General features: G+C 46.6%; 1 protein-coding gene across 2 annotated transcripts in view; it reads left to right on the forward strand.

The window, feature by feature from the left end:
* The window catches only part of LOC144607071 (phospholipid phosphatase-related protein type 3-like), a 62,307-nt gene that overhangs the window by 28,169 nt on the left and 7,929 nt on the right, over positions 1-26,209 (forward strand). For both annotated transcript variants that reach the window (XM_078423646.1, XM_078423645.1), the window contains exons 3-7: positions 8,720-8,905; positions 10,149-10,278; positions 14,942-15,137; positions 22,711-22,768; positions 24,294-24,467. In XM_078423646.1, the coding sequence (XP_078279772.1) occupies positions 8,720-8,905; positions 10,149-10,278; positions 14,942-15,137; positions 22,711-22,768; positions 24,294-24,467 (744 nt within the window). The remainder of the gene's footprint in view (positions 1-8,719; positions 8,906-10,148; positions 10,279-14,941; positions 15,138-22,710; positions 22,769-24,293; positions 24,468-26,209) is intronic.

Here is a 26,209-nt window from a genome sequence, read left to right on the forward strand (position 1 = left end):
AGTCTGCCTGGGTAATGGCATTTTTTAGACTTTAGAGATACAACATGGAAACGGCTTTGGCCCACCGAGTGGGCGCCGACCAGCGATCACCCCGTACACTAGCACTATCCCACACACTAGAGGCAATTTACAATTTCCAGAAGCCAATTATCCTACAAACCTGTACATCTTTGGAGTGTGGGAGAAACACAAACACCCAGAGAAAACCCACGTGTTCACAGGGAAAACGTTTAAAATCTGTACAGACAGCACCGATAGTCGGGATTGAACCCAGGTCTCTGGCGCTGTAAGGTAGCAACTCTACACCTGTGCCACTGTGCCGCCCAACTGTTGATCACTTGACGGAACATCCATCCATAGTTTATTTCCGCATTTCTTTCAGCTCCTTTTTCCTTCACATTTGTTTCTTACAATGTAGTAGGAGGCCATTCAGCCCATTGGACCTATGCCATTTCCATGAGGAACAATCCCATCAGCCCCATTCTACGTTGCCTGGAATCTTATTCTCTTTCACACATGCCCATTGATTCCCATTTACCCTATTGGCCATTGCCCAATGCTAAAGGGTGATTTACAGTGGCTGATTAACCCACTGACATTCTGCCTTGAGAGAGCAACCTCTCAAATTCACTCTTTTGATCTCAGTTATAGCCATACAGCATGAAAACCAGCCCTTCAGCCCAACTCGTCCATGCTGACCAAGTTATCTTGACAGAGCTAGTCCCACTTGCCTGCACTTAGCCATAGCCCTCAACCTCTCCTATCTATGTACCTTTCCTGGTATCTTTTATATGTTGTAATTATACTGTCCTCTTACCAGTTCCTCTGGCAGCTCGTTCCACAAACGCCTCGCACTCTGTGTGAAATGTTGCCCCACGGGTCCCTTTCAAACTCTTTCCCCTCTCACCTTAATCTTCAGTTCTCTGGGGCCTGTTGAGTTTACAGAGGTGAGATTTATAATATATCGATGGCCATTTAAGGTCAATGCTTTAAAAATAACTGATCAGGTTATTTCCTTGCTGGCATTTTTTGGGGAGTTTGCAGCACCAGACATTGGCTGTGTTTGATTCAATCACAGTGTGACTGCACCACAACTTGCATGATTGGCTGGAGAGCACCTCCATCTCCCGAGTTATGTTGCTTTCCCCTTGTCTTACGGTGGAAAATCAATAAACCTCAGCACTTCCCGCCAGTAATAAGCTCATGAAAGAGATTTGTGAAGGAAATTGTTTCCTCTGTAGCGGGCGATGAGATGAGCATAGTATTAGCAAGCGAGCAATAAATAAGGCAGATTGCCCTGGGTGTCAGGAGAGAGAAAACAATCTCCCGAAGTTCCATTTATAGAAGGGTAATAGAGCAACAGCTCGGCAGGACTTTTCCCAGTGGAACTGTACATCAGTTCAAAACTGCTGACAGACCTTCCATTGATTTGTCAATCTTGCTGTGAGATGCTTTCAGATGAAAGAACTTCAAAGAGAAGAACATAGCTGTGGCTACTCTGCAGGTGAATTTAAGATAACTTCCCAGTGCTTTGTCAGTGTGAAACTGGTCATTGTATGGGATCTGTGGGATGTGCTCTTTAGATTAACAAGCCGCCTTTAACCTACAAAAAACACCTCCTTAATTAACGCCATGTTAATAGTGCACTGCTTTGTGTGCATGCATGTGTGAGGAAGAGAGACCGATACTGGTCCACCACATTGCATTTATTTTTGTGTGAATGAGAGAGAGAGCGAGAGAGAGAGAGAGAGAGAGAGAGATGGGAGGAGTTGGCTGCGCCTAACGGCTGCGGCTCTCTGGCAGTCTGTTGTCTTTTTTTTTTTTTTTTTTTTTTTTTTTTTTTTTTTTGTTTGTGTCGGTGTTGGGATGGTTTTTGTTTCTGTTTTTGGCTGTGTATGTGTGGTGAGGGTGTGTGGTGGGGGTGTGGGGTGGGGTGGGGTGGGGGGGGACCTTTATTTTATTAGGTCTCTTCCCCGGGGCGCGGCTCGGCTGCGGGCCTTAACATTGCCGGCGCAGCTCGGCTGCGGGACGTTTCAGTGCCCGGTGCGGCTCGGCTGCGGGCCTTAACATTGCCGGCGCAGCTCGGCTGCGGGCCTTAACATTGCCGGCGCAGCTCGGCTGCGGGACGTTTCAGTGCCCGGTGCGGCTCGGCCGCTGGACTTAACATCGCCCGGTGCGGCCGCGGGACGTTTCAGTGCCCGGTGCGGCTTGGCCGCTGGACTTAACATCGCCCGGTGTGGCCGCGGGACGTTTCAGTGCCCGGTGTGGCCGCTGGACTTAACATCGCCCGGTGTGGCCGCGGGACGTTTCAGTGCCCGGTGTGGCCGCGGGACGTTTCAGTGCCCGGTGTGGCCGCGGGACGTTTCAGTGCCCGGTGTGGCCGCGGGACGTTTCAGTGCCCGGTGTGGCCGCGGGACGTTTCAGTGCCCGGTGTGGCCGCGGGACGTTTCAGTGCCCGGTGCGGCTCGGCCGTTGGACTTAACATCGCCCGGTGTGGCCGCGGGACGTTTCGGTGCCCGGGGCGGCTCGGCCGGGGGGCCTTCCATCCCCTTGCGGGGGCTGTGCGTGTCGTTTGCCTCGGTAGGGGTCGAGCTGCCTGTCCGTGGGTGCGGGGGGAAGAGAGGGGAAGTTTTGTTGCCTCCATCACAGTGAGGGGGTGTTTGGAGTCACTGTGATGGATGTTTGTGTTGGGGTCGGGTATCCTGTGTTCTTTTCTTTTTTGCTGTATTTTGTGTGACTGCTGAAATTTCGCTCGGTGTTGTGCCGAGTGACAATAAAGTGTTGTTATGTTATGTTATGTTATGTTATGTAAGAAGGAACTGCAGATGCTGGTTTAAACCGACGATAGACACAAAATTCCGGAGTGACTCAGCGGGGCAGGCAGCATCTCTGGAGAGAAGGAATGGGTGACGTTTCGGGTCGAGACCCTTCTTCAGACTGATGTCAGGTGACAGGGCGATACATAGATTAGGAAGTGTATGGTGTGAAAAGACACATTAAATTAGGAAGTGTAAGGTGTGAAAATAGGACAAAGGGAATGAGTTTTTTTTCACAAAATGCTGGAGTAACTCAGCAGAAGGGTCTCGACCCGAAACGTCACCCATTCCTTCTCTCCTGAGATGCTGCCTGACCTGCTGAGTTACTCCAGCATTTTGTGAAATAAATACCTTTCTTACAAAGGGAATGGAGATCAAGGAAAATGTAGAATAGATCATTGTTAACAACAAAGCAGACCGAGATAAAATGATTCAGAAGGAACTGCAGATGCCGGTTTAAACCAAAGATGGACACAAAAAGATGGAGTAACTCAGCGATACAGGCAGCATCAATGGAGAGAAGGATTGGGTAATGTTTCAGCTCAAGACCCTTCTTCATACTGGTTTGGGATAAGGGAAACAAGAGATTTTCTGTAGACGGTAATGTGGAGAGATAAAGAACAGTGAATGAAAGAAATGAAAAATAGTAACGATGATAAAGGAAACAAACCGTTGAAAGCTGTTACAACACATCCTCAAATTTCCGCCACCTCCAACGGGATCCCACCACTAGCCACATCTTCCCATCTCCACCCCTTTCTGTCTTCTGCAGAGACCGTTCCGCAACTCCCCGGTTAACTCGTCCTTTCCCACCCAAACCACCTGCTCCCCAGGTACCTTCCCCTGCAACCGCAGAAGATGCAACACCTGTCGCTATACCTCCTCCCTCGACTCTGTCCAGGGACCCCAACAGTCCTTTCAGATTAGGCAGAGGTTCATTTGCACCTCCTCCAACCTCATCTACTGTATCCATTGTTCAAGATGTGGACTCTTATACATCGGCGAGACCAAACTCTTCAGAAGGGTCTCGACCCGAAACGTCACCCATTCCTTCTCTCCAGAGATGCTGCCTGTCCCGCTGAGTTACTCAATCTTTTTGTGTCTATCTTCGGTTTAAACCGGCATCTGCAGTTCCTTCTTAACCATTTTATCTCTATTTGCTTTGTTGTTAACAATGATCAATTCTACCTTTTCCTTGATCTCCATTCCCTTTGTCCTATTTTCATACTTTACATTCCAAAATTCCAGCAGGCAGTGAAGAAAGCGAATGGTATGTTGGCATTCATAGCGAGGGGATTTGAGTATAGGAGCAGGGAGGTTCTGCTGCAGTTGTGCAGGGCATTGGTGAGACCATACCTGGAGTATTGCGTACAATTTTGGTCTCCTAATCTGAGGAAAGACATTCTTGCCATAGAGGGAGTACAGAGAAGGTTCACCAGATTGATTCCTGGGATGGCAGGACTTTCATATGAAGAAAGACTGGATAGACTCGGCTTGTACTCGCTGGAATTTAGAAAATTGAGGGGGGATCTTATAGAAACTTACAAAATTCTTAAGGGTTTGGACAGGCTAGATGCAGGAAGATTGTTCCCGATGTTGGGGAAGTCCAGAACAAGGGGTCACAGTTTAAGGATAAGGAGGAAGTCTTTTAGGACCGAGATGAGAAAGTTTTTTCTTCACACAGAGTGGTGAATCTGTGGAATTCTCTGCCACAGAAGGTAGTTGAGGCCGGTTCATTGGCTATATTTAAGAGGGAGTTAGATGTGGCCCTTGTGGCTAAAGGGATCGAGGGGTATGGCGAGAAGGCAGGTACGGGATACTGAGTTGGATGATCAGCCATGATCATATTGAATGGCGGTGCAGGCTCGAAGGGCCGAATGGTCTACACCTGCACCTATTTTTCTATGTTTCTATGTGAGTAAATGGAAGGGTATGGGACACGTGTCTTTAAGGGCTAACATATGGTTGCTGCTCAGAAAAATGATGTGACATTGAATGATCTCCGTCAAAGGTGCCAGGCCCCACCTTGAGTGCTTGTTTCAGATTACAATCATCAGGAGATCATCAGTCAGGAGATGCCCATTTCTACGAGGCCAACGTATATCGGAGCTCACAGCTCCACACTGTGGCAGGTGCAGAGCAGTCCCTGCTAGGGACTCCCTTATCCTGGTTCAAATGTGTTTCTGACCAAATTTGCAATTTTGCAAGAGTCCTGACCCAAAATAGGCAGCATCTATTCATTTCTCCCATAGAAGCTGCCCGACCCGCTGAGTTCTTCCAGTACTTGCTCGAGATTCCATCATCTTTCGTGTCTCCCTCTTGCCTGATTAAACACGAGTATTAAAAGCAACCACATTTAAATTCAGCAATTTATTTATTTTTTTAAATCGGCGATAATCCAATTTTTGGCCATAGTTCATGGAAACCAAAGATTTGCTGCTCTCAAGCATTAAAGTCAGTTCAATCAATTGAATAAAGTTAAATTACATTTTCATCCCAGATGGGCAATTTGCTTTCTTTTTTTCCTCAGCAATGCAATGAGCCAAATGAATTCATATTTCCTCGTATTAAACATAATTGCAAGGGCTATTTCCTGCACTGATGCATTGCAGAAATTCCAGTGGAGCTTGCAATAACATTCGCATGTAATGAACAAAATTATGCCTCTTTACGCCCCAGATGAAGTAATTTAATTATGAAAGAATAGGCCCAAGGATATTTTATCAGTAACCCTAAAACTAAAACTGCAGAACAACAGAGAAAAATTCAGAACGTGGAGACACTTGAAAAGTTGCAAATGAATGTTCGAAGACGATGAAGATTGGACTTCGGGTGTGTAGTCTGCAGAGTTATTGATCCCACCATTTCTTTCAACCTAAAGGCAGAGTATGTTTCATTTAAAAAAAAAAATTAGTACCTAATCAGATGTACAGCACTTTGGTCAACGTGGGTTGTTTTTAAATGGGCTAACATATGGTTGCTGCACACACACACACACACACACACACACACACACACACACACACACACACACACACACACACACACACAGAGAGAGAGAGACACACAGAGACACAGAGACAGAGACACGCCAATCGGCGATCACCCATCCACTAGTTCTATCATACACACTTGGGACAATTTACAGAAACCAATTAACCTACAGGTCTTTAGAATATAGGAGGAAACCGGAGCACCCGAGGAAAACCCCGTGGTCACATAGAGAATGTACAAACTCCGTACAAACAGCGCCCTTGGTCAGGATCAAACCTGGATCTCTGGTGCTGTAAGGCAGCAACTCTACTGCTGTGCCTCTGTTCTGCCCTGTTTCCTGTGTGTGAGATACATAACGATCCATTGTGTGTGTACATTCATGAGAGATACGTGCGTGCGTGCGCGCACCTACCACGTATGTGGTGATGGGACCGTTCTCTGGCAATAAGAATCTTCTCTGGGAAGATTTTTAGATTCACAATTGTGACTCGGTGTCTCAGAGAGGCCTTTGGAGAATGGCTGGGAAATAAGAGTCAGGAATGTGCCTGAGGGTAGGTCTTGCCCCCAAAGTAATTAACAGTGCACGTTAAATTGGGTGGCTGCGTGGGAAGGGAGCTGTGCCGTGCAGTGAGTACAAAGGCCCAGCCTAGCTCCCTGGCCCTGGCTGACAGCAATTCATTGATGGATGACCAGCCGATGCGATCCCTATTAATTTTATTAAAAACATTCCCCTCAATTAGACTCTCAACAGTTTGTGAAAGGGGTTCCAATCACGGAATGAGGTGAACTTTGCGGGGTGCTCTGAGACACTGCCCTTCCTTGTGAGTGAGATGCAAGGACTCATCATTGCTCTCCCACCCAGTAGTGGCGGTAGATTCTTTCGTAGAGCTCGTGCTGGGAAAGCACAAGAGAAACTGCAGCCAATAGGCCTCGGAGCCCACTCCAATATTCTTGCGGGCATGTGTACAAAGCGAGGAAAGCTGGTTGGGAAGGCTGAGATGTTGGGAAAAGCTAGTAAAGATGAGGGAGTGGGGGCCAGGAAAACGGAAGCCATTGAAGAGACGAAGGGTGTGTGAGTTGTCGTGGACATGGGGAGCGTGAAGAAGGGTCTCGACCCGAAACGTCACCCATTCCTTCTCTCCATAGATGCTGCCTGTCCTGCTGAGTTACTCCAGCATTTTGTGTTTATCAAGGCTGAGATGGTGCTATTTCTCAGGAAATAAAGTCAAAAAGCTTCAGTTGTGCTTGGTTCTGTCTTCCACCCCAAGGCCTCCTGAAGCGTCTCCATTCCATATCCAAGTCTGAAGAAGGGTCTCGACCCGAAACATCACCCAATCCTTCTCTCCAGAGGTGCTGCCTGGCCTGCTGAGTTACTCCAACATTTTGTGATACCTTCAAGTCTTCCAGGAAGTCAGCAGACATGAGCAATAGGTCTCGAGCACCTGCTGAGGACCTTCCTGAGGACCCTGCCCTGAGCTGGACATGTGCTGGAGTTGTTCTGGATTCTTTGGCTCCTAAACCATAAAGTTACCATTATCTCCTGTGAAATATCTGGGGATTTGTCACTTTATTTTGAGGGTGCTATATAAATGCAAGTTGTCATTGGAAGAAGACTGTGAACCACTAAATATTCAAGAGTGGGTGACCATAAGGAGAGGAGATGAGGGAGGAATCTCATTGAAACCTACCGAATAATGAAAGGCTTAGATAACATGGATGCAGAGAAGATGTTTACAATCGAGAGAGAGTTTAGGACCAGAAGGAACAACTTCAGAATCAAAAAGGATTTATCTTTAGAATGGAGATGAGGAGAAATGTCTTGAGTCAGAGGGTGGTGAATCTTTGAAATTCATTGCCGTAGACTGCTGTGGAGGCCAAGTATTTTTTAATGCGGGGATTGATGGGTTCTTGATTAGTAAGAGCGTCAAAGGTTACAGGGAGACGGCAGGGGTTGAAAGGGAAAAATAGATCAGCCATGACTGAATGGCGGAGCAGACTCGATCGGCAACTGATTCTGCTCCTATGTCGTGTCTTATGAAGATTGAACCTTTTCTCCCCCACCCCACAAGTGCATCCACACCCTCCTGCTGCTCTGTATCATCTTAACCCTGAACGAGCAGGGAGAATGAGAATTAATTGAATGGCAAATTGCAGGCACAGATTCACATCGTAATGTTGAAGTGTGGTTTATTAATAACTTGCCACGTTTTATGACCAATGCAAATTTCCTTTCACATCTTGACACTGTACTGTAGAAATAGTTATGTTGCATTTGAAAATAAAAGTTTTGTGACTCAAGACCATTAAAATATCAACGTAAGAAACCCAAGCTTGTTGGAATTCTCCACTTGCGATGATTTGCACAACATATTTGCACAATGACAGTGGGGTAACAACTGTATGGGCATGGGGCTTGCTCAGACTAATTGCATGTAAACCAGCCATCTCGGAGAAATTACACTGTTCAATATGCCATGGTGCTCCAGACGAGATGTATGGGGTGTTGTTGGTGCAGTAGGGGTGGGGAGGGTTATCACTGAAACATGAGGTGTGGTTGTGGTGGTGGTGGGGGGTGGTGTGGTTGTGGTGGGGGGGGGGTGGTGGGTTGGTGGCGGTGGGTTGGTGGCGGTGGGGTGGTGGCGGGGTGGTGGCTGTTGTACGGGGCGTGGTAGGGGTGATGTATAGGATGATTAAGGTGTTGCATGTGTGCTGCATGGTGGTGCTGCATGTGTGGGATGGGCTTGCAAAGTATCAGTATTGTATGAGATTATGGTGCTGGCTCGAAGGGCCGAATGGCCTACTCCGGCACCTATTGTCTATTGAGATGTTTTGGGGGTTTTAGTGATGTCTGGGTGGGGGGTGGGTGGGGGTCAGCTTTACATTACTGGCATCTGACCTTTGCCTTGCAGCTTCCCATTGTGGCTTCATCGATCGTTACTCTTTACTTCCTGGAACTGACGGACCTGTTCAGACCAGCTAAAGTGGGCTTCCAGTGCTATGACCGAGCACTCAGCATGCCCTATGTGGAACCCAGCGAGGAACTCATCCCACTGCTGATGCTCCTCAGCCTGGCATTTGCTGGACCTGCAGCCTCTGTAAGTAGCTCGGACTAGTCTCAACGGGTACTGCTTGGTCGGACATTGGAATGGCAGGATTCGCGCCACTCTCCTTAATCTACCATTCAACTGAATCATGGCTGCATCAGCTCTGTTTACTGGGTTTTAGCTTCAAACCCCAGAGCACTTTACAAAGCCGCTCTCATACCTGTGTTAATTAATACTGAGCGAGGGTGAGTGCCATTAATCCCTGTACCCCAGCCTTGACCATGGCCGAGTCCTCTTGCAGCACGGTGCTGGTAAATACTGAGGGACAGGAAAAAATTCCTCTCGAGAATCTTCCTCTTGTTGGCATCTCCCTCATGTTCACATTGGTATCTGTGCAACCTGCTTGTCCCTCAGTTTGCCAACGCTATTAGATTCCAGTGTTTCAACCGTGGGCCAAGGCTTTACCCGCTGGTTCCCAACCTCGGGCTTCGGCCCCAAAATTGGCCCATTAAGGATTAAAACTGGCCCACGTAGGGGGCCCAAAATGTTTTTAAAATAATTTTTTTGTGCATTAATTTTGTTATCAATGAATTAATTTGACTTATAATTCATGCTTTGATTTTGTGATTAATAAGCCACAAAGCCAAAATAATTATTTTTGAAAACTTGAATCACTTTGATGGAATGATCAACTCATTTATCATAATGTTTTTGAAAGGAACTACAGATGTTGGTATATACCGAAGATAGGCACAAAGTGTTGGAGTAATTCAGCGAGTCAGGCAGCATCTCTGGCGAGGAAGGATGGGCGACATTTCGGGATGGGATCCTTCTTCGTATCATGCTGATCTTAAAATATGGGCCGTAAGTCCAATTGGTGGGTCAATTTTCAGCCGTGGATGAAGAAGGTTGAGAGCTACAGCTTTAGGCCAATGAAGTTCAGACATAATGAAACATTCGACATCAGTCTGAAGAAGGGTCTCGACCCGAAACGTCGCCCATTCCTTCTCTCCCGAGATGCTGCCTGACCTGCTGAGTTACTCCAGCATTTTGTGAATAAATACCTTCGATTTGTACCAGCTCATGCAGTTATCTTCTTATACGGCCAAATCTCTCATGTTTCCTTCAGAACTGGCCTCCTGACCCAGCCCAGCCCCGCCACCACAGTGCACGCCAAAGTGGTCGCTGTGTTCGTATGATACATAATGAAAGTTATTTTTAACTATGTTGCCTCACTGATATTGCACCCATCTGTTTTTCAACCTACCTATGCTGTATGGTTTTTCCACCGCAGATTATGATCGGTGAAGGGATTGTCTACTGTTGCCAGTCCAAGCAGAAGCATAAGGAGCGTTCTGAAGGCAGCATTAATGCAGGTGGCTGCAACTTCAACTCCTTCCTGCGCCGCACCGTAAGGTTTGTTGGTAGGTTCAGCAGTCCTGTGCATCTTGCTCAATACATCATTTGACGTGAATCATAAGAGCATGAAAGGTCAGGCTCCATCCCACTCACTGGCGATAGTTCAGGCATTGAGGTTGATGACTGACCAGAATTCCCATCAAGTTCGGCACCCGAGTGGTATGAACATTGACTTCTCCAACTTCAGATAGTTCCTCTGTCCCTCTCTCTCCCCTCCCCTTCCCAGTTCTCCCACTGTCTTCCTGTCTCCTACTACATTCTATCTTTGTCCCGCCCCCCTCCCCTGACATCAGTCCGAAGAAGGGTCTCGACCCGAAACGTCACCCGTTCCTTCTCTCCTGAGATGCTGCCTGGCCCGCTGAGTTACTCCAGCATTTTGTGATACAAGCATGGGTTTAATGCAATGAAACTGACTTGCAGCGGAGAGTTTCAGCAAACTGTTGTCCACAATCTCACAAAGTCCTTGCCAAAGGTCTGTGTGGTGGATCAGATTGTACTGAACACTAGGGAATGGATTGGTGAGATACGAATATGTTCATAAGATCATAAGTGATAGGAGAATCAGGCCTTTCGGCCCATCAAGTCTACTCCGCCATTCAATCATGGCTGATCTTTCTCTCCCTCCTAACCCTATTCTCCTGCCTTCTCCCCATAACTTCTGTGTTGGAAAAATATACATTTGAAAATTGCTAATTTGAGAATTTTGGCATCAGGATCACAGAATGAAGGATGCACGAGGATCAACAACGTCAGTGGTGAGATTGATGAAGCAGTGTAATGAAGCCTTCTGTAAAGCCACAGTGAAGCTGGCTGTAGGCACTGTAGACAGAGTTTTGGAGATGTCCTATCCTGTGCAATAGTCAGTATTGTTTCTCTACAGCAAGTGCAGGTTGTAACCTTCATCGCCTTACTCCAGCCTTTGTTCGCGTGTGCACTGGGCTGGCAAAGGACCAGTTCAGACACTCGAACAAGGACAGGCAGGAAACACACTCACCCCTCTAGCATTCCTTTGCAACTCTGATATCTTGTACATCACAAACGTCTCATTTGATGCAGAACCATGAATCCCCTACGAGAGACAGACAAACAGAATATTTTAGTTTAGTTTAGAGATAAACGTGGAAACAGGCCCTCCGCACTGACCAGTGATCCCCACACATTAACACTACCCTACCCTAGAGACAGTTTTTACATTTACACCAAGGCAATTAACTAACAAACCTGTACATCTTTGGAGTGTGGGAGGAAACCAAACATCTCGCAGGTCATGGGGAGAATGTACAAACTCCGTACAGATTAGTTGGCTAGAGCTCTGGGTGAGATGGAACAGGACAAACAACGGGTGTTAACGCCAATCTGCAGCTGGCATGTCCTGTCCACCGTGGGCACAACGACGAGGCCAACAGAGCCGTTGTCCCCCAGCTTCAGTGAACTAGGTTCGATCCTGACCTCGGGTGCTGTCAGTGTGGAGTTTGCATGTTCTTCCTGTGGTATATGGCTTTCTTCGGTTTCCTCCTACATCCCATAGAAGTGCAGTTTGGTAGGTCAGTAACCCTTGGAGTGCAGGTAAGGAGTAAAATCTGCAGGTGAGATAAGAACGGGGAGAGTATTCAATAAGAATAAAGTAAGTGGGTGATTTTTGATTAGCACAGATGTAATGGGCCAAAGGACCTGTTTGAACTTCTGTGAGACTCTGCCATATCCTCATTCTTGAAGGATGCTAAACCTTGTGAAACCTGTTTTTAATTAAGAACAGGATGGATTAGAAATGTATTTCATTTGAGGTGATTTCAGCAGCCTGTTCTGGCTGATTGTGACTTGAATTCAAATTCAGTAACATGAAAGGTCATCCCTGCCTTTCATTTTTTGCATTGCAATGAGTGTGAAAGGCAACATCTGTGTCCTTAACCCGTACTTCAAAGAAAGTTTTTATTTGCTGAACCCGATGCCATCTGGGCGCTGTGCTCCAGAGAGATCTCGCTGCGGAGTTTCAGAGCTGCGTCTATGAATAATTCCTCCTGTAGAAAACGGATAAAGAGAGCTAAATCCGTAACCAAAGGAGTTGGAACAGGTTTCAGATTCAAATTCTTTGTGCTGCTTATAATTGAATGCCCATTTCTATTCTGTGTTGAGTATTTATAGCAACACAACTGCCCTCTGGGGATCACCAAAGCCTGAAGGGAAATGATTTCTGACAGGTTTAATTCACTTCTCACTGCGATGAGTCTATAACACAATATTGAGCATTAATTAGCACAAATTTGATCGGTTAAATTTACATGGAGTGCGCTGATAAAAGAGAATTGCGCTGGCGTGGTCATGGGGCATTGGTGTGCTTCAAAGCCGCAAGAGTCGTAAAATGACACGGCTGAGGCACTCCACTCCGTGCACAAACGATCACCACTGCCGGGGTTTATCCAGTCCCCAGCTTTCTCAACCTCATACCAGTGGTACATGTGTAACCTGCTGCCTGGGATCAATAATGAAAACTTATGTCAATGAGTTTCAGGGAAAGCTAGATACGATCATGAGGAATGGTAATTTGGAAATAAAAACGTAGATGGTGAAAATCAAGCATAAAAACAGAAAGTGATTCAAATGCTCAGCAGGTCAGGCTGCATCTGAGGGACGAGAAGCAGAGTAACTGTTTCAGATCAGAAGACCCTTCATCAGAACTGGAAGGAGACAAAAACACCTGGTTAAGGTACCGGGGAGAGGGGGTGTCTCTGATATGGACCATGTATTCTATGGTCCATTCCAATGGGTAGATTCCAATGGGTGAGATAGGGTGGGAGCATCACCCTGCCAGTACGTGGTGGGCTGAATGGCCTGACTCTGATCTGCTAATACTCCATAATTAACGTGAGGGGTAGGAGTTTTTAACCACCAGTGTTTGGGATTGGCATTCCCTGAAATGCATTACTTCTGGTGATGGGATTTGACAACCATCTTTTATTGGGATCTTTTCCCAACAGCCACTTCCTGCTCGCTTTAAGTTGAGATGAAATAAAAACAGAAAATGCTAGCAATACACAGCACGTCCGGTGGCATCTATGGAGAGAGAAAGAGAGTTGGCATTTTGGCTCAGTGAGCCTTCTTTAGACACATCACCCATCCTCCTCCTCCGAACAGATTCGCCTGACCTACTGAAGGTATCACAAAATGCTGGAGTAACTCAGCGGGTCAGGCAGCATCTCTGGAGAGAAGGAATGGGTGACGTTTCGGGTCGAGACCCTTCTTCAGACCCGAAACGGTCTGAACCCGAACCCGAGACGTCTCGACCCAAAACGTCATCCATCCCTTCTCTCCAGAGATGCTGCCTGACCCGCTGAGTTACTCCAGCATTTTGTGATACCTTTGATTTGTACCAGCATCTGCAGTTATATTCCTACACGCCTGATCTACTGAGTATTTTCAATAACTCCTGTTTCATTTTGGAATTTCAAAATCTGCATTTGTCTTCTTTCCAATGAGGTTGTGGTCTTCCCCCTGCTTCCTCTAAGTGACTGTCCTTCCGTGGTGTCTCAGCCTGGTGACCACCGGGTCTGGCGACGAGGATGGATGGAGAGACGAGTTCAACACTGAGCGCTCCTGGGCACCAGCGTGCCTGTAGTATCACTGCAGGGGAAACATCTGCCCAGGCCTGGGATGAGCCGAGGGTCCTCTAATTTGAGCTCCTCTTGTGCCAGTGTGATTTCGGGGTGGATCACTTTCCATCAGGGATGGAAAACCGGGCTGAATCCTTCCACTTTCCCTCTGTCCTTACGAACTTCCCACCTCTTGAGGACCCCTGTGAGCTGCATGTAAATGACCATGGGTGGCAGGACTCTACGCCCTTTTCTCTCTTGTCCCTCCTGCTCCTGCTGCTCTCCAGGATGACTGGGATTGGTCCCCTGGGTGGCCCTGAGGTTAGCTGGTGAGGCAGCATCATGGCCTCGCCTCATCTTCCTCTCTCGTCGAGCCCAGTGGGAGCATGAGGCTCGCAGGAGTCCCTGCTCTTGCAAGACCATGACTCTGCCATCAGTGAAGTGTTCACTGATGGCCCCTGTTGTCTATGACCCTTTCCCCTTGATCCATCGTAGGGGTCAAGAGAATCAAGAGTCAAAGATATTAAATGGTCATGTGCACTGGGTCCAGAACAAGTAGTGTAAGAAAATAACTGCAGATGCTGGTACAAATCGAAGGTATTTATTCACAAAATGCTGGAGTAACTCAGCAGGTCAGGCAGCATCTCAGGAGAGAAGGAATGGGCGACGTTTCGGGTTGAGACCCTTCTTCAGACTGATGTCAGGGGGGCGGGACAAAGGATATAGGTGGAGACAGGAAGACAGTGGGAGATCTGGGAGGGGAAGAGAGGGACAGAGGAACTATCTAAAGTTGGTCCAGAACAATGACATTCTTGCATGTTGCAATGGTTGATGTGGTCTCGGTGGGTCGAAGGGCCTGTTTCCATGCTGTATCTCAAAACTAAACTAAATTGTATGCAAGTGATTGATTAAATCTCGGAGTTGAAATGATAATGGCGGAAAATAAAATGTGACTTGGGTAGGGTTAGGGTGATCGGGTGCTTGATGGTCGGTGTGGATTCAGTGGGGCAAAGGGCCCGTTTCTGTGCTGTGACTCTACCTGCCTCCGTCACCCTCTGGCAATGTCACTTTGGTTTTCCAGGTGTTCATGTATTTGGGCTCTGTGCCACGGCGCTGGTAACTGACATCATTCAGCTGGCAACTGGATACCACGCTCCCTTCTTCCTCACGGTGTGCAAGCCCAACTACACCCTGCACGGCATCTCCTGTGGCCACAACCCCTACATCACCAAGGACATCTGCTCCGGCCCGGACCAACACGCCATCGTGTCCGCAAGGTAACCCAGGGTTCAGCTATTGCTGGAACCCAGTCAACATCCCCTTTGTTACTGAATGCTTTCATGGTCTCTATAGTGAATATAATGGTAACTGAACTTTTAAGAACTGAGTAGCAGATGGTACAATTTGAGCCATGTGATGTATTCGTATCCTTTCAGTCACCTGAATGTGAGTGTGAGTATGAGCAGTGTGCTTATATAAAACCAAAAAGCCCCACACTGCTCGACTGAAACCTTTGTGTGTTTCTGTCTGCATGCCATCACTATAATATCTTACAGTCTCATCACCAACTCCTGTGTAAAGTGATCTGGTCCCTTGCCTTCTTGTGTAGATGTGCTGCAGTCCATGAATTCATGTTACATACTATTCTTGTTCATCTTGTTAGCCCAGCACATGATTGTTCTGTTATTAGACCAGTATCTGTGCTCTGAGTTGTACTGTCCATATCCTTTTAATTCCCCCAATTTTAATGGTCCTCTGTGACACCAACTCCTGACCGATCACAATTGCACAGTGGACGTCAGCGTGCTGGTGGCATTGTCGGGTGTCGGGTTATGAGGAGAAGGCAGGAGAATGGTGCTGAGAGGGAAACATAGATCATCCATGGTTGAATGGCGGAGTAGACTTGATGGGCCGAATGGCCTCATTCTCCTCCTTTCGTTTATGAACTTATGAATTGTCACAAAAGGTAATTCACCAATAATCGTTTCTGCTCCTGTGCGCTGAACTTTGAGTACAAGCCTCTATGTTTGTCATAGAGGCTTATATGTCAATCAAGCAACTGTGGTAGTATTGCTGCCAACATGATGCTTCTCGGTACATTAACACATCCCTGGGAACAGCCCATGCAGCCCATTGATTGATTTTTAAAATTTCAGTATATTTTTATGGACATGGAACAATAGGCACCTGTTCTCTTTGCAATAATTATACAGACAAATCAATACATTCTGTTTCTAATGTATCAGTGGCACTGGTGATTCCTTTTTTACCAATACACCCACAAAGTGTTTGGTCACATACAACAATTGGACAGGCTACAGCCCAACGTGAAATTGAAAAAATGTCAATGTTACTGATACAGTGAAATGGTTATATCAGCAATCGTACATAGTAATTCGAATGCTAAGGCCACATCTGCTACAGTCTGGTACGGGAACTGTTCTGCCCACAGCCACAAATCACTACAGAGAGTGGTGAAGACGGCACAGCACATCACTGGCAACTGTCTCCCGGCCATTCAGGACATTTTCTACCGGCGGTGCCTGTGGAAGGCACGCAGCATCATCAAGGACCACAGCCATCCAGCACGCAGGCTGTTCTCCTTGTTACCGTTAGGCAGACGATACAGGAGTATGGCTGCACGTACCACCAGACTTAAGAACAGTTTCTACCATCAGGCCATCAGGCTTCTGAACTCATAAACACATTTCACATCATATATGTTGATTATTTTATTATTGTCTTTTTACCTTACTAATGTCATTTTAATCTTATTTATCCTTGGAATATTACTGCTGAGGTGACCCGTTGTCTTGTCAAATACATTTCATTGTACTGTTGACCCTGTGCCAACCTACATATGATAAATAAATCTTTAATTAAATTAAAATCATTGAAATATAAAAACAGCCCGTTCGTTGAGGCATTGAGCATTCTGCCTAAATCAGTGGCTAACTGTTCGATGCACCTCAGTCATTCAAAAGACAGTTAGCAGGCACCATGCTTTATGTCAGTGTGGAGTTGCATATAGATTTGATAATGACAGTGTGCTTGCTTCCCAAGGGACTGATTAGGTTTTTACAACGGCTTTTTGTTCATATCAAATTGCAGTAGCTGGGTCTGAACTCAGTTCTTTCGATTACTTGTCGTAATTAGATTTGATGCGATACTGTTCTGTGAGGGCACGTATCCCATACCCATCCCCGATCACTCATGGGCATGAGAGCATGGAGGGGCTTAAACACCAGGGTGAGATCAAGATGCCACTCAGGCATGTGTTAGGGCTGGGATAAGAAGTAAGAAGGACTTGGCGTGAGTCAGAAGGACAACAGATTTTTACCCAAATGCCCACTTGACAGGCCTAACATCTTCTGCCCCTCTCCATAAACCTGATCTATCCTAAAATCTGTTGTCCTTCTAACTCATGCCAAGTATTACTTACTTCTTATCCCAGCACTGATACCTGGTTAAGTGGCATCTCGAATTTGAGTCAAGAATCAAGAGTGTTTTATTGTCAGGTGTCCCAGACAGAAAAATGACATCCTTATTTGCAGCAGCACAACAGTATATGTTGGACATCCCTGTGGGTGTAGGATTGGAGGTTACTTTGCAGGGCAGGTGATAAAGAGCAATCTCTCAACCACATGTGTGTGATACTGGACAATCCCTCCACACCCACTCTCTCATCCTTCAGTTTGTTTTTGCTGCCTGATATTTAAGAGCAACATTACTTGCTGCCAATCTGCTTGTGGAGGCCAGTTGCAATTGCGCCCATGTAAGTGAGTTGCATTTATTAAACTTGACTTGGGCTTCAAGCCATCAGCTGATCCTGCCTGGAAAAGAAAGGACCTCCTATGTGGCCAGGTGTAGTTTAACATGCAGATTGCCCACTGAGTCCTTGGGGAGACCTTCTGGATGTTCACCAAGAAACCACTGTGGCTGCAATTGTCTTCTAACTGTTCAGTTGCTTCATTTTAAAAAAAAAATGAATTGATGTGGAAATCTCGTGGCAAGGATTCACACATTGCTTCTCCGACAGGTGGAAACACCAGCTGGAGTTGGATTTTGTCCTTCGAGCTAGAGACAGCAAAGGATTTGGGCAGAGGGTGGGATTAGGTGGCTGAACTGGGAGGAGAACCCATGATTGTGTGAATGTCATAGCAGGGCGCAGCGGTAGAGTTGCTGCCTTACAGCGAATGCAGCGCCGGAGACTCGGGTTCGATCCTGACTATGGGTGCCGTCTGTATGGAGTTTGTACGTTCTCCCCGTGACCTGCGTGGGTTTTCTCCGAGATCTTCGGTTTCCTCCCACACTCCAAAAGCGTACAGGTATGTAGGTTAATTGGCTGGGCAAATGTTAAAAAAAAAAAAGATTGTCCCTAGTGTGTGTAGGATAGTGTTAATGTGCGGGGATCGCTGGGCGGCGCGGACCCAGTGGGCCGAAGGGCCTGTTTCCGAGCTGTATCTCTAAAAAAAAGGGCTGAATGGCCTGTTCATGATATGTGCTTCAATGGTGACGCTATCAGATCGATCTCTGCCTCCACACGATGCAAATGCAGCTTTAACCATTATCATCTGTCATGGGTCGAATCGCCATGAGTCAGTCTCTAGTTGTTGACTCCCTACAGCGATTTTTTTTTCCTTCTTGTTTCCGCCTTCTCCCCCTGCCCACACCCCCCCCCCCCCCTTCCTTGGTTTTTCCGCTTTCCATTCACTTGATGTGTTCAATTTCGAAAGCCATTCCACTGAATTCCTCCAGCACACTTTTTGCTCCAGATTCCAGCATCTATCTCTAAAGTGCAACTATCTCTAAGTGTGCAAGACTTTTGTCGATTAAGGGATTTGGGAAAATGGAGGTGAGGCTGGTTCAGGCATATGTTGGCAGGGATGAGACTGTGGACAGCGTCGAACACTAGGGTGAGAACTTGAAACTCAAGAGGCCACTCAACCAGGTGTTAGTGATGGGATAAGAAGCAAGTAGGAGTTGGCGTGAGTTAGAAGGACAATATATTTTAGGATGGATCGGGTTTATGGAGAGAGGCAGAAGAGGTGAGGATAGACAAGTGGAAATTATAAAAACATGGAGGTGATAAAGGCACAGCTGGGAGCTTCATCCAGATCTGATAGGAGATCTGAGGTGGAAGGTTGCATTCTTGATAATGGTGTTGGAACCTCATCTCGGGGTTGATCTTGTGGACGAGTGAGTGACTGTACTGAGGCAATTGCCAGGGACTGTCTAAGCCATTAGATGAGGAATGGAGTTTATGGATTCGGTCTTCAAGGTTTAGTCGAGGACCATTCTGCTTGTTCAGTATTGGGAGCAGAAATACATTGTGACCAATCAGAGCACTACCTCGGGTCAAGCTAAGTGGTACTGAGGGCAACACAGGATGAGTTTTCATAAGTCATGGGAGCAGAATTAGGCTATTTGGCCCATCGGATCTATTCAGTCATGGCTGATCTATCTTTCCCTCCCAACCCCATTCTCCTCCTTTCTCCCTGTACACATTGCCACCATTACTAATCAAGAACCAGTCAATCTCTGTTTTAAAAATACCCAATGACTTGGCTTCCACCGCCATCTGTAGCAGTGAATTCCATAGATTCACCACCCTCTGGCTAAAGAAATTCCACCATCTCATTTCTAAAGGAACGTAAAGGCACTTGTTTCAGTATAGTGGGAAGGTGGAATATTGACCGCTGATGGGAGAGGTGATAAATCATTTGAGAAGGGGCAGGGGGGGGAGATATGCTGACTATGGAGGGCATTTGTGCCATTTCAGTTAGGGCTTGATGCTGGCAGATCTGAAGGGAAGATGAACTATTCACGTTATAAATTAAAATGGGGACAAGAAAGGGAAGTTGGGTGGTCACTATGGTGGGAGTGTTATTGAAGGAGAAGGGAGGTGGGTGATAGTGAGGGAAACTAGAAGAACCAGAGAAAGTGAGAGGTCAGGGCTCCGAGGGTTTAGTGATGGGAGGGAGGCAGAATGTGGTGAAACCATCATACAAGTGATTATGTGGGCGGTCACGGTAGTGCAGCGGTAGAGTTGCTGCCTTACAGCCAATGTAACGCCGGAGACCCGGGTTCGATCCCGACTATGGGTGCTGTCTGTACGGAGTTTGTATGTTCTCCCCGTGACCTGCGTGGGTTTTCTTCAAGATCTTCGGTTTCCTCCCGCACTCCAAAGACATACAGGTTTGTAGGTTAATAGGCTTGGGAAAATGTTAAACTTGTCCCTAGTGGGTATAGGGTGGTGTTATTGGGCGGGGATCGCTGGTCGGCGTGGGCCAAAGGGCCTGTTTCCGCGCTGTATCTCTAAACTAAACTAATCCCTTCAGTGTGTCCCAACTGACTGCCCCAGCCACCTACGTTCTGAAGCTGTTTGGGCCGATTGTAAGCTCCTTACTGTGTGATCCACGGGACTGGTGAAATGTAGTGATCGCAGCTCTCCTCCTTGGTATTCAGACCCAACCTTGTGTCAGAGTGAGGAGTAATGACTGCATTTGCACACGCTAGCCAGCAGTTTAATTACCATGTACGCTGCCAGTTAGTCTCGCAAGCTATTCTTCTTGTTCTTGGAGAAAGAGACTTGTACAAATTAAATAGAATTGATTTTTGATTGAGAGCTCTTTGAGCCAATAACAATGAAATCTTTCTTGCATTCCAACAAGATCGAGGCTCCAACAAAATGGATCAGCTCTTGCTGAACCTGTCCCCCTGAGTGCTGATTCTTCCAATGGCTCCTCAATCGTCCATGAAAAGGGTCTTCTGTTTCTCCATGGATGGCACAGTGATGCTAATAGAGCCATCCACATCCCACCCCCCCCCCCCCCATCTGCTCTAGCGACACGGGTTCGATCCTGATCTCGGGTGCTGTCTGTGTGGAGTTTCAAGGCCAGTTTATTGTCACATGTACCAATTAAGGTCCAGTGAAATTTGAGTTGCCATACAAAGTGAAAAGTGACAAGCCACACAACCACATAAAAGTTAACATAAACATCCATTACAGTGGATTCCACATTCCTCACTGTGATGGAAGGCAACAAAGTTCAATCTTCTCCCTCTTTGTTCTCCCGTGGTCGGGGCAGTCAAACCATCCGCAGTCGGGGCGATCGAAGCCCCCCACAGCCGACGATCGAAGACCCCGTCAGGGTGATCGAAACTCCCGCGTCGGGGCGGTTGAAACTCTCTCCGCGGCATGGAGCTCCCGAGTCGGCCTCTTCTTACCAGAGACCGCGGGCTTCACGATGTTAAAGTTCACAGGCCCCGCGGTTGGAGCTTCGATCCCCGGCAAAGGGATCGCAAGCTCCGTGATGTTGAAGTCCCGCAGACTCCCGTGGCTTGGGACGCCCGTCGGTCTCCAGGAAAGGCCGCCGACTCCACGGTGTTAGGCCGCGGTGGGGACGGAGATACGATACGGAAAAAAATTGCATCTCCGTCGAGGTAAGAGATTGTAAAAAAGAGTTTCCCCCAAGCCCCTCAACCCCCACATAAAACAAACCAAGGAACACTAAAACATACTTTTGACACATACTAAAAATAACAAAAAGAAGGAAGGACAGACTGCAAGGCAGCCACTGGAGGTGGTGCCACCCGGAGATTGACACACTCTCCCTGTGACCACCGACCTTGTGGGTTTCCCCAGGTGCTCTGGGTTCCTCCCACATCCCAAAGGGTAAAAAGGGGAATTAGAATAAAAATGGGTGCTTGATGGTTGCCGTGGGCATGGTGCGTCGAATGCTTTCTTTTTGTGCCCTGTCTCTCCATGACTTGAACTCTGCAGCTGTTTGAGTTTGGGTATAACACCTTTCCTGACTTTTTATACTCCAAAATATACAAAGATCAGAGTTGTACAGCATGGAAACAGGCCTCTCATGTCAATGCTGAGCCTTTTGTCCACCATGTCCATGCTGGCTTTTTTGCCCATCTACGTTAATCCTATCTTCTACACCGTCAATGTAACAAATATAATGAAACATTTAGCCACACCATCCAGGAATCCACCCCATCGTAACAAGTTCATTTCACAACGAACTACAGGTATGAGAGACCCCCCTGGCTGGAGTTGTGGAGGAGTAAGCTAAGAACTCTAAGCTTATCTTTATTTTAAGATAATTTGTCGCATTGTTCATTGAATGAGTGGCTGTCCAGTGGTTTTGGGAGATGACTTTACAGCAGTGATGGTGAATGGGTTGAAGATTGGGGATACAGTAGTAATAGTGAACTTAAAGTCTTCTAAATATGTCTGAAATAGTCTGGGCCCTCTCAGTATGTCAGTCTTTCATCGACAGCCTGACTGCCTGTTAGCATAATCTCACAGTTATGGATTAAAGCAGGTGGGAACTGGCCCATTCATCATGTTTGTGTGTTCATCCCTCATAATGTGAAATTTATTTTCAAATGAATTATTATACGTGCCTTGGATATGGATGTATCTGATTACAACTCGCCATTATATGTTGAAGTACTATTGAATAACAACAGAATTGCTTGATAAACGTTCACATTTATTGACCTGAAGGAGAACGTGGATAGGTGATGTTTCCAATCAGGAACCTTCTTCGTATGGACTGACCCAAAACTACACCCATCCATGTTCTTCAGAGATGCTGCCTGACCCACTGAATTACTCCAGCACTTTGCATGCTAATGTATTCCCTGGGTTCACCAGCACTGTGATCAAGATACTGCTGTTCAAACCTCACTTGATCGGCATTTTTGTACTGGAGGAGCAGCCAATGTGAGGAGTAAGATGGCAGTATGTGCTTTAGATGAGAGTGCGGCTCAGATCACTGTTCAAGATGCAGCTTTCTGCAGCTCAACACTTCACTGTGCTCTTATTCACAGGAAGAGCTTCCCATCCCAGCACGCCACAATCTCTGCCTTCGCCGCCGTGTACATCTCGGTGAGTCTCTCTGCCCTTTGGCTCTCTTGGATCAAGGGAGTCGCTATTTCATAGGGCATCTGGTGTTTCACAGTGCAGTCATAATAATTATCTCTGATGGAATATAGCAATATTGTTATAGTTTCCTTTCCAACGTCTTAAATGATTCCTCTTGTGCTGGATCTCAGTGTTCACTCACACCTGTTGTGTGGGATCACACTATGTTCACTCCCATTGTTTGGGGTCATGATGTACTTGCTCACATGCCCCTGTTGACTTGGATCCCTACCTTTCCAGTCGTTCCCCTTTTTGAAATTTAATCCCATTGATCCCAATCTTTGTCACAGGTTTTCGTGGGTGTGTCGCTGTTCTTTTGGCTTCGAGAGACTGACACACCGGAAGGATGGCCTGAGAACTTCCTGCTATGGAATCCAATGTGACAATTGGTGATCAGCCCACCCCACCCGACGGGCTGTAATGATAGCATACTCCTCTGATCTCACACACCTGCAGTATCTCTTACATCTGCCCTCACTCCCACTGTGTTGTCTGATCCCATTGCAGTACTGCAGCTCAGACCAATGGGCCTGTAGAAGGCTGGCTTCATCTCCCCCACCGGGCTGGATGCGAAGCCTTACCTGGGCTGGAGACCCATCTCACCATCTCTCAATAGACAATAGGTGCAGGAGTAGGCCATTCGGCCCTTCGAGCCAGCACCACCATTCAATGTGATCATGGCTGATCATTCTCAATCAGTACCCCCGTTCCTGCCTTCTCCCCATACCCCATGACTCCACTATCCTTAAGAGCTCTATCTAGCTCTCTCTTGAATGGATTCGGATAATTGGCCTCCACTGCCTTCTGAGGCAGAGAATTCCGCAGATTTACAACTCTCTGACTGAAAAAGTTTTTCCTGATCTCCGTTCTAAATGGCCTACCCCTTATTCTTAAACTATGGCCCCTGGTTCCCCCAACATTGGGAACATGTTTCCTGCCTCTAACGTGTCCAACCCCTTAATAATCTTATGTTTCGATAAGATTCCCACTCAATGAGGTTCAGAGACAAATTAAGTAAAATTACCTTGTATACATTAAGATTTGGTCATTAAGTGAAGGTCTCATAAAGTCATAGTGATAAAGGCGTGGAAATAGGCCCTTCGTCCCAGCTTGTCCACACCAGCCAACATGTCCCAGCTACACTAGTCCCAGCTGCCTGCATTTGGCCATATCCCTCCAAACCTGTCCTATCTGAGCAACACGTTTCAAAGGATTTGATACAGTACATGAACTATGTTTCCTGGTTGGGGAAATTGGGAATGACAAGTCGTAACATTAACACCAATTAATTGGGGACATAAATCAGGGAACAACTTCTTCTACAAAATATGGCCATAATCTGGAATCTCTACCCTGGAAGACTGGATATATTAGAGCTTTGAAGATTGAGAGGCGTTGAGATGTGGGAATTGGAATTGAGATATAGATCAGCAAAGTCAGATTGAATAACAGAGCAGTCTGCTTGATGTCTCCCATGCTTTTCTTTCAGATGTACTTTAACTCCACAATATCTGACTGTACCAAGCTGCTGAAGCCGGTTCTGGTGTTTGCCTTTGCCATTGCTGCTGGAATCTGTGGCCTGACCCAGATCACCCAATACAGAAGCCACCCACTGGACGTATACGTGGGCTTCATCATTGGGGCCGGTATCGCTGCATATCTGGTGAGTAGACATGTACTACAGGGAACAAATGACAAGGAGAAGAAAGTCCTCCTCACCTTTCCCATTCTAGTAAACAGGCCTCCCACTGTTGGAGATTCAAGGCCCACTGGGAAAAATGAGTTGCTCTAATTCAGTCCCTTTCATTACCACAAATGGCCAAAGTGCTTCCCAGCCAATGGTTCCATGGAAACATGGCAGCCATAGAGCACAGCATGGTGCCACATGTCAGTGAAGACAGATGCAAAATGCTGGAGTAACTCAGCGGGTCAGGCAGCATCTCTGGAGAAAGGGAATAGGTGACGTTTTGGGTCAAACCCCTTTTTCAGTCAAAGTCAAATTCTTCAGTCAGAGTAAGATAAATGACCAGAGAGTTATGTAGTGATGTTTGAGGCATTATGTACCAATTATGTAGCAATGTTGGGGTGTACTCTCTGATGACCAGGGAAACGGGCAATGAGTTCTCCCTGGCATCTTCAACCATCATTGTTATCATTGTTGATAATGGGTAATGCAGTTGCTTCAAACAGGCCTTCTGACCATGCAATGGGGCCTTCCTTGGGGAAACAGATCAACCCCTCATTTTATTACCTCATCTGAAAGAGGGCACCTCCACTGGTCCTGCCCTCAAAAGTCAGTCTAGATTAAGTGCCCATGCAGGGCCATCTTAACGCATGGGCCTGATGGGCACTTGCCCGGGGGCCCACGAGCATAGGGGCCCCATGCTGATCTGTGTATGTTAAGTGACTTGCAATAAATAAATACTACTTTAAAAATGTAGGTTCAATAAGTGCTTTTTTCGCAACATTTTCGGTCACTAAGTGCTTCTCACAGCGATCTGTAAGTGCTTTTCGCAACAATATAGCACCCTGTCCATCGCTAAGTGCTTTTCGGTAAGTGCTTTTCGCCGGCACAACAGGGGGGGGCTGGTAGGGAAAGGGGGGGTGGGGGAGAGTAACGGTAGGGGCCCCAGTACACTGCTTTGCCCGGGGGCCCATAATGCTGTAAAAACGGCCCTGTGCCCATGTCCAGGAAGAAATGCTTGAATCTGATTTTTCGGACCCTGAATATGTACTACTGTGAGCATCGGCTAACATTAATTATGATTGTCTGTAATGCAGAGAATCTTTCCATAAGATGTGCCCAATAAAATGAGAATTGAGAGAAATGTGACTGAATATGTGACTGATGATCAGAGCTTGGGAGCGATGTGACAATGGATAAGGATGTTGCTTCAGACAATCACTCTAAGAGCCAATGTTGTTTCCAGTGGGCCACTTGCAGGCTTCTGACTTGATCCTTATTGGGTTAATGGTGTATTGAAATATTGTGATTAAAAACAGCCTAGTTGCAACCTGGGTAATTAACTGTTTATTAATAAGACAGGTGATGATTCTGCAGATCCATAAGATGCATTGAGTGGGGTTTCTTGAGATAGATTTTCATTAACGGGACATCGTGCACTTACAGAGAAAAAATTACCATAATGCTTGCAGGCAAAATCAGAGCCACAACCCCTTCTAAACAAGACTCAGCATCAAAATCCTTCCATTTTGCTCTGCATATAATGTTGTCATTTTGACAACACAATCAAAATCACAATCACAATAAAACTTTATTAGCCAAGTATGTTTTGCAACATACGAGGAACTTCATTTGCCTTCATGCCTTCATGAACTTCATGGTAACTTAACACTTGCACTGCACACATTTTGAAGTCACTTTGGAAATTATGTTTTATTTTA

Source organism: Rhinoraja longicauda, chromosome 28 (genome assembly GCF_053455715.1).
Source record: "Rhinoraja longicauda isolate Sanriku21f chromosome 28, sRhiLon1.1, whole genome shotgun sequence".
NCBI classification, from domain to species: Eukaryota; Metazoa; Chordata; class Chondrichthyes; order Rajiformes; family Arhynchobatidae; genus Rhinoraja; species Rhinoraja longicauda.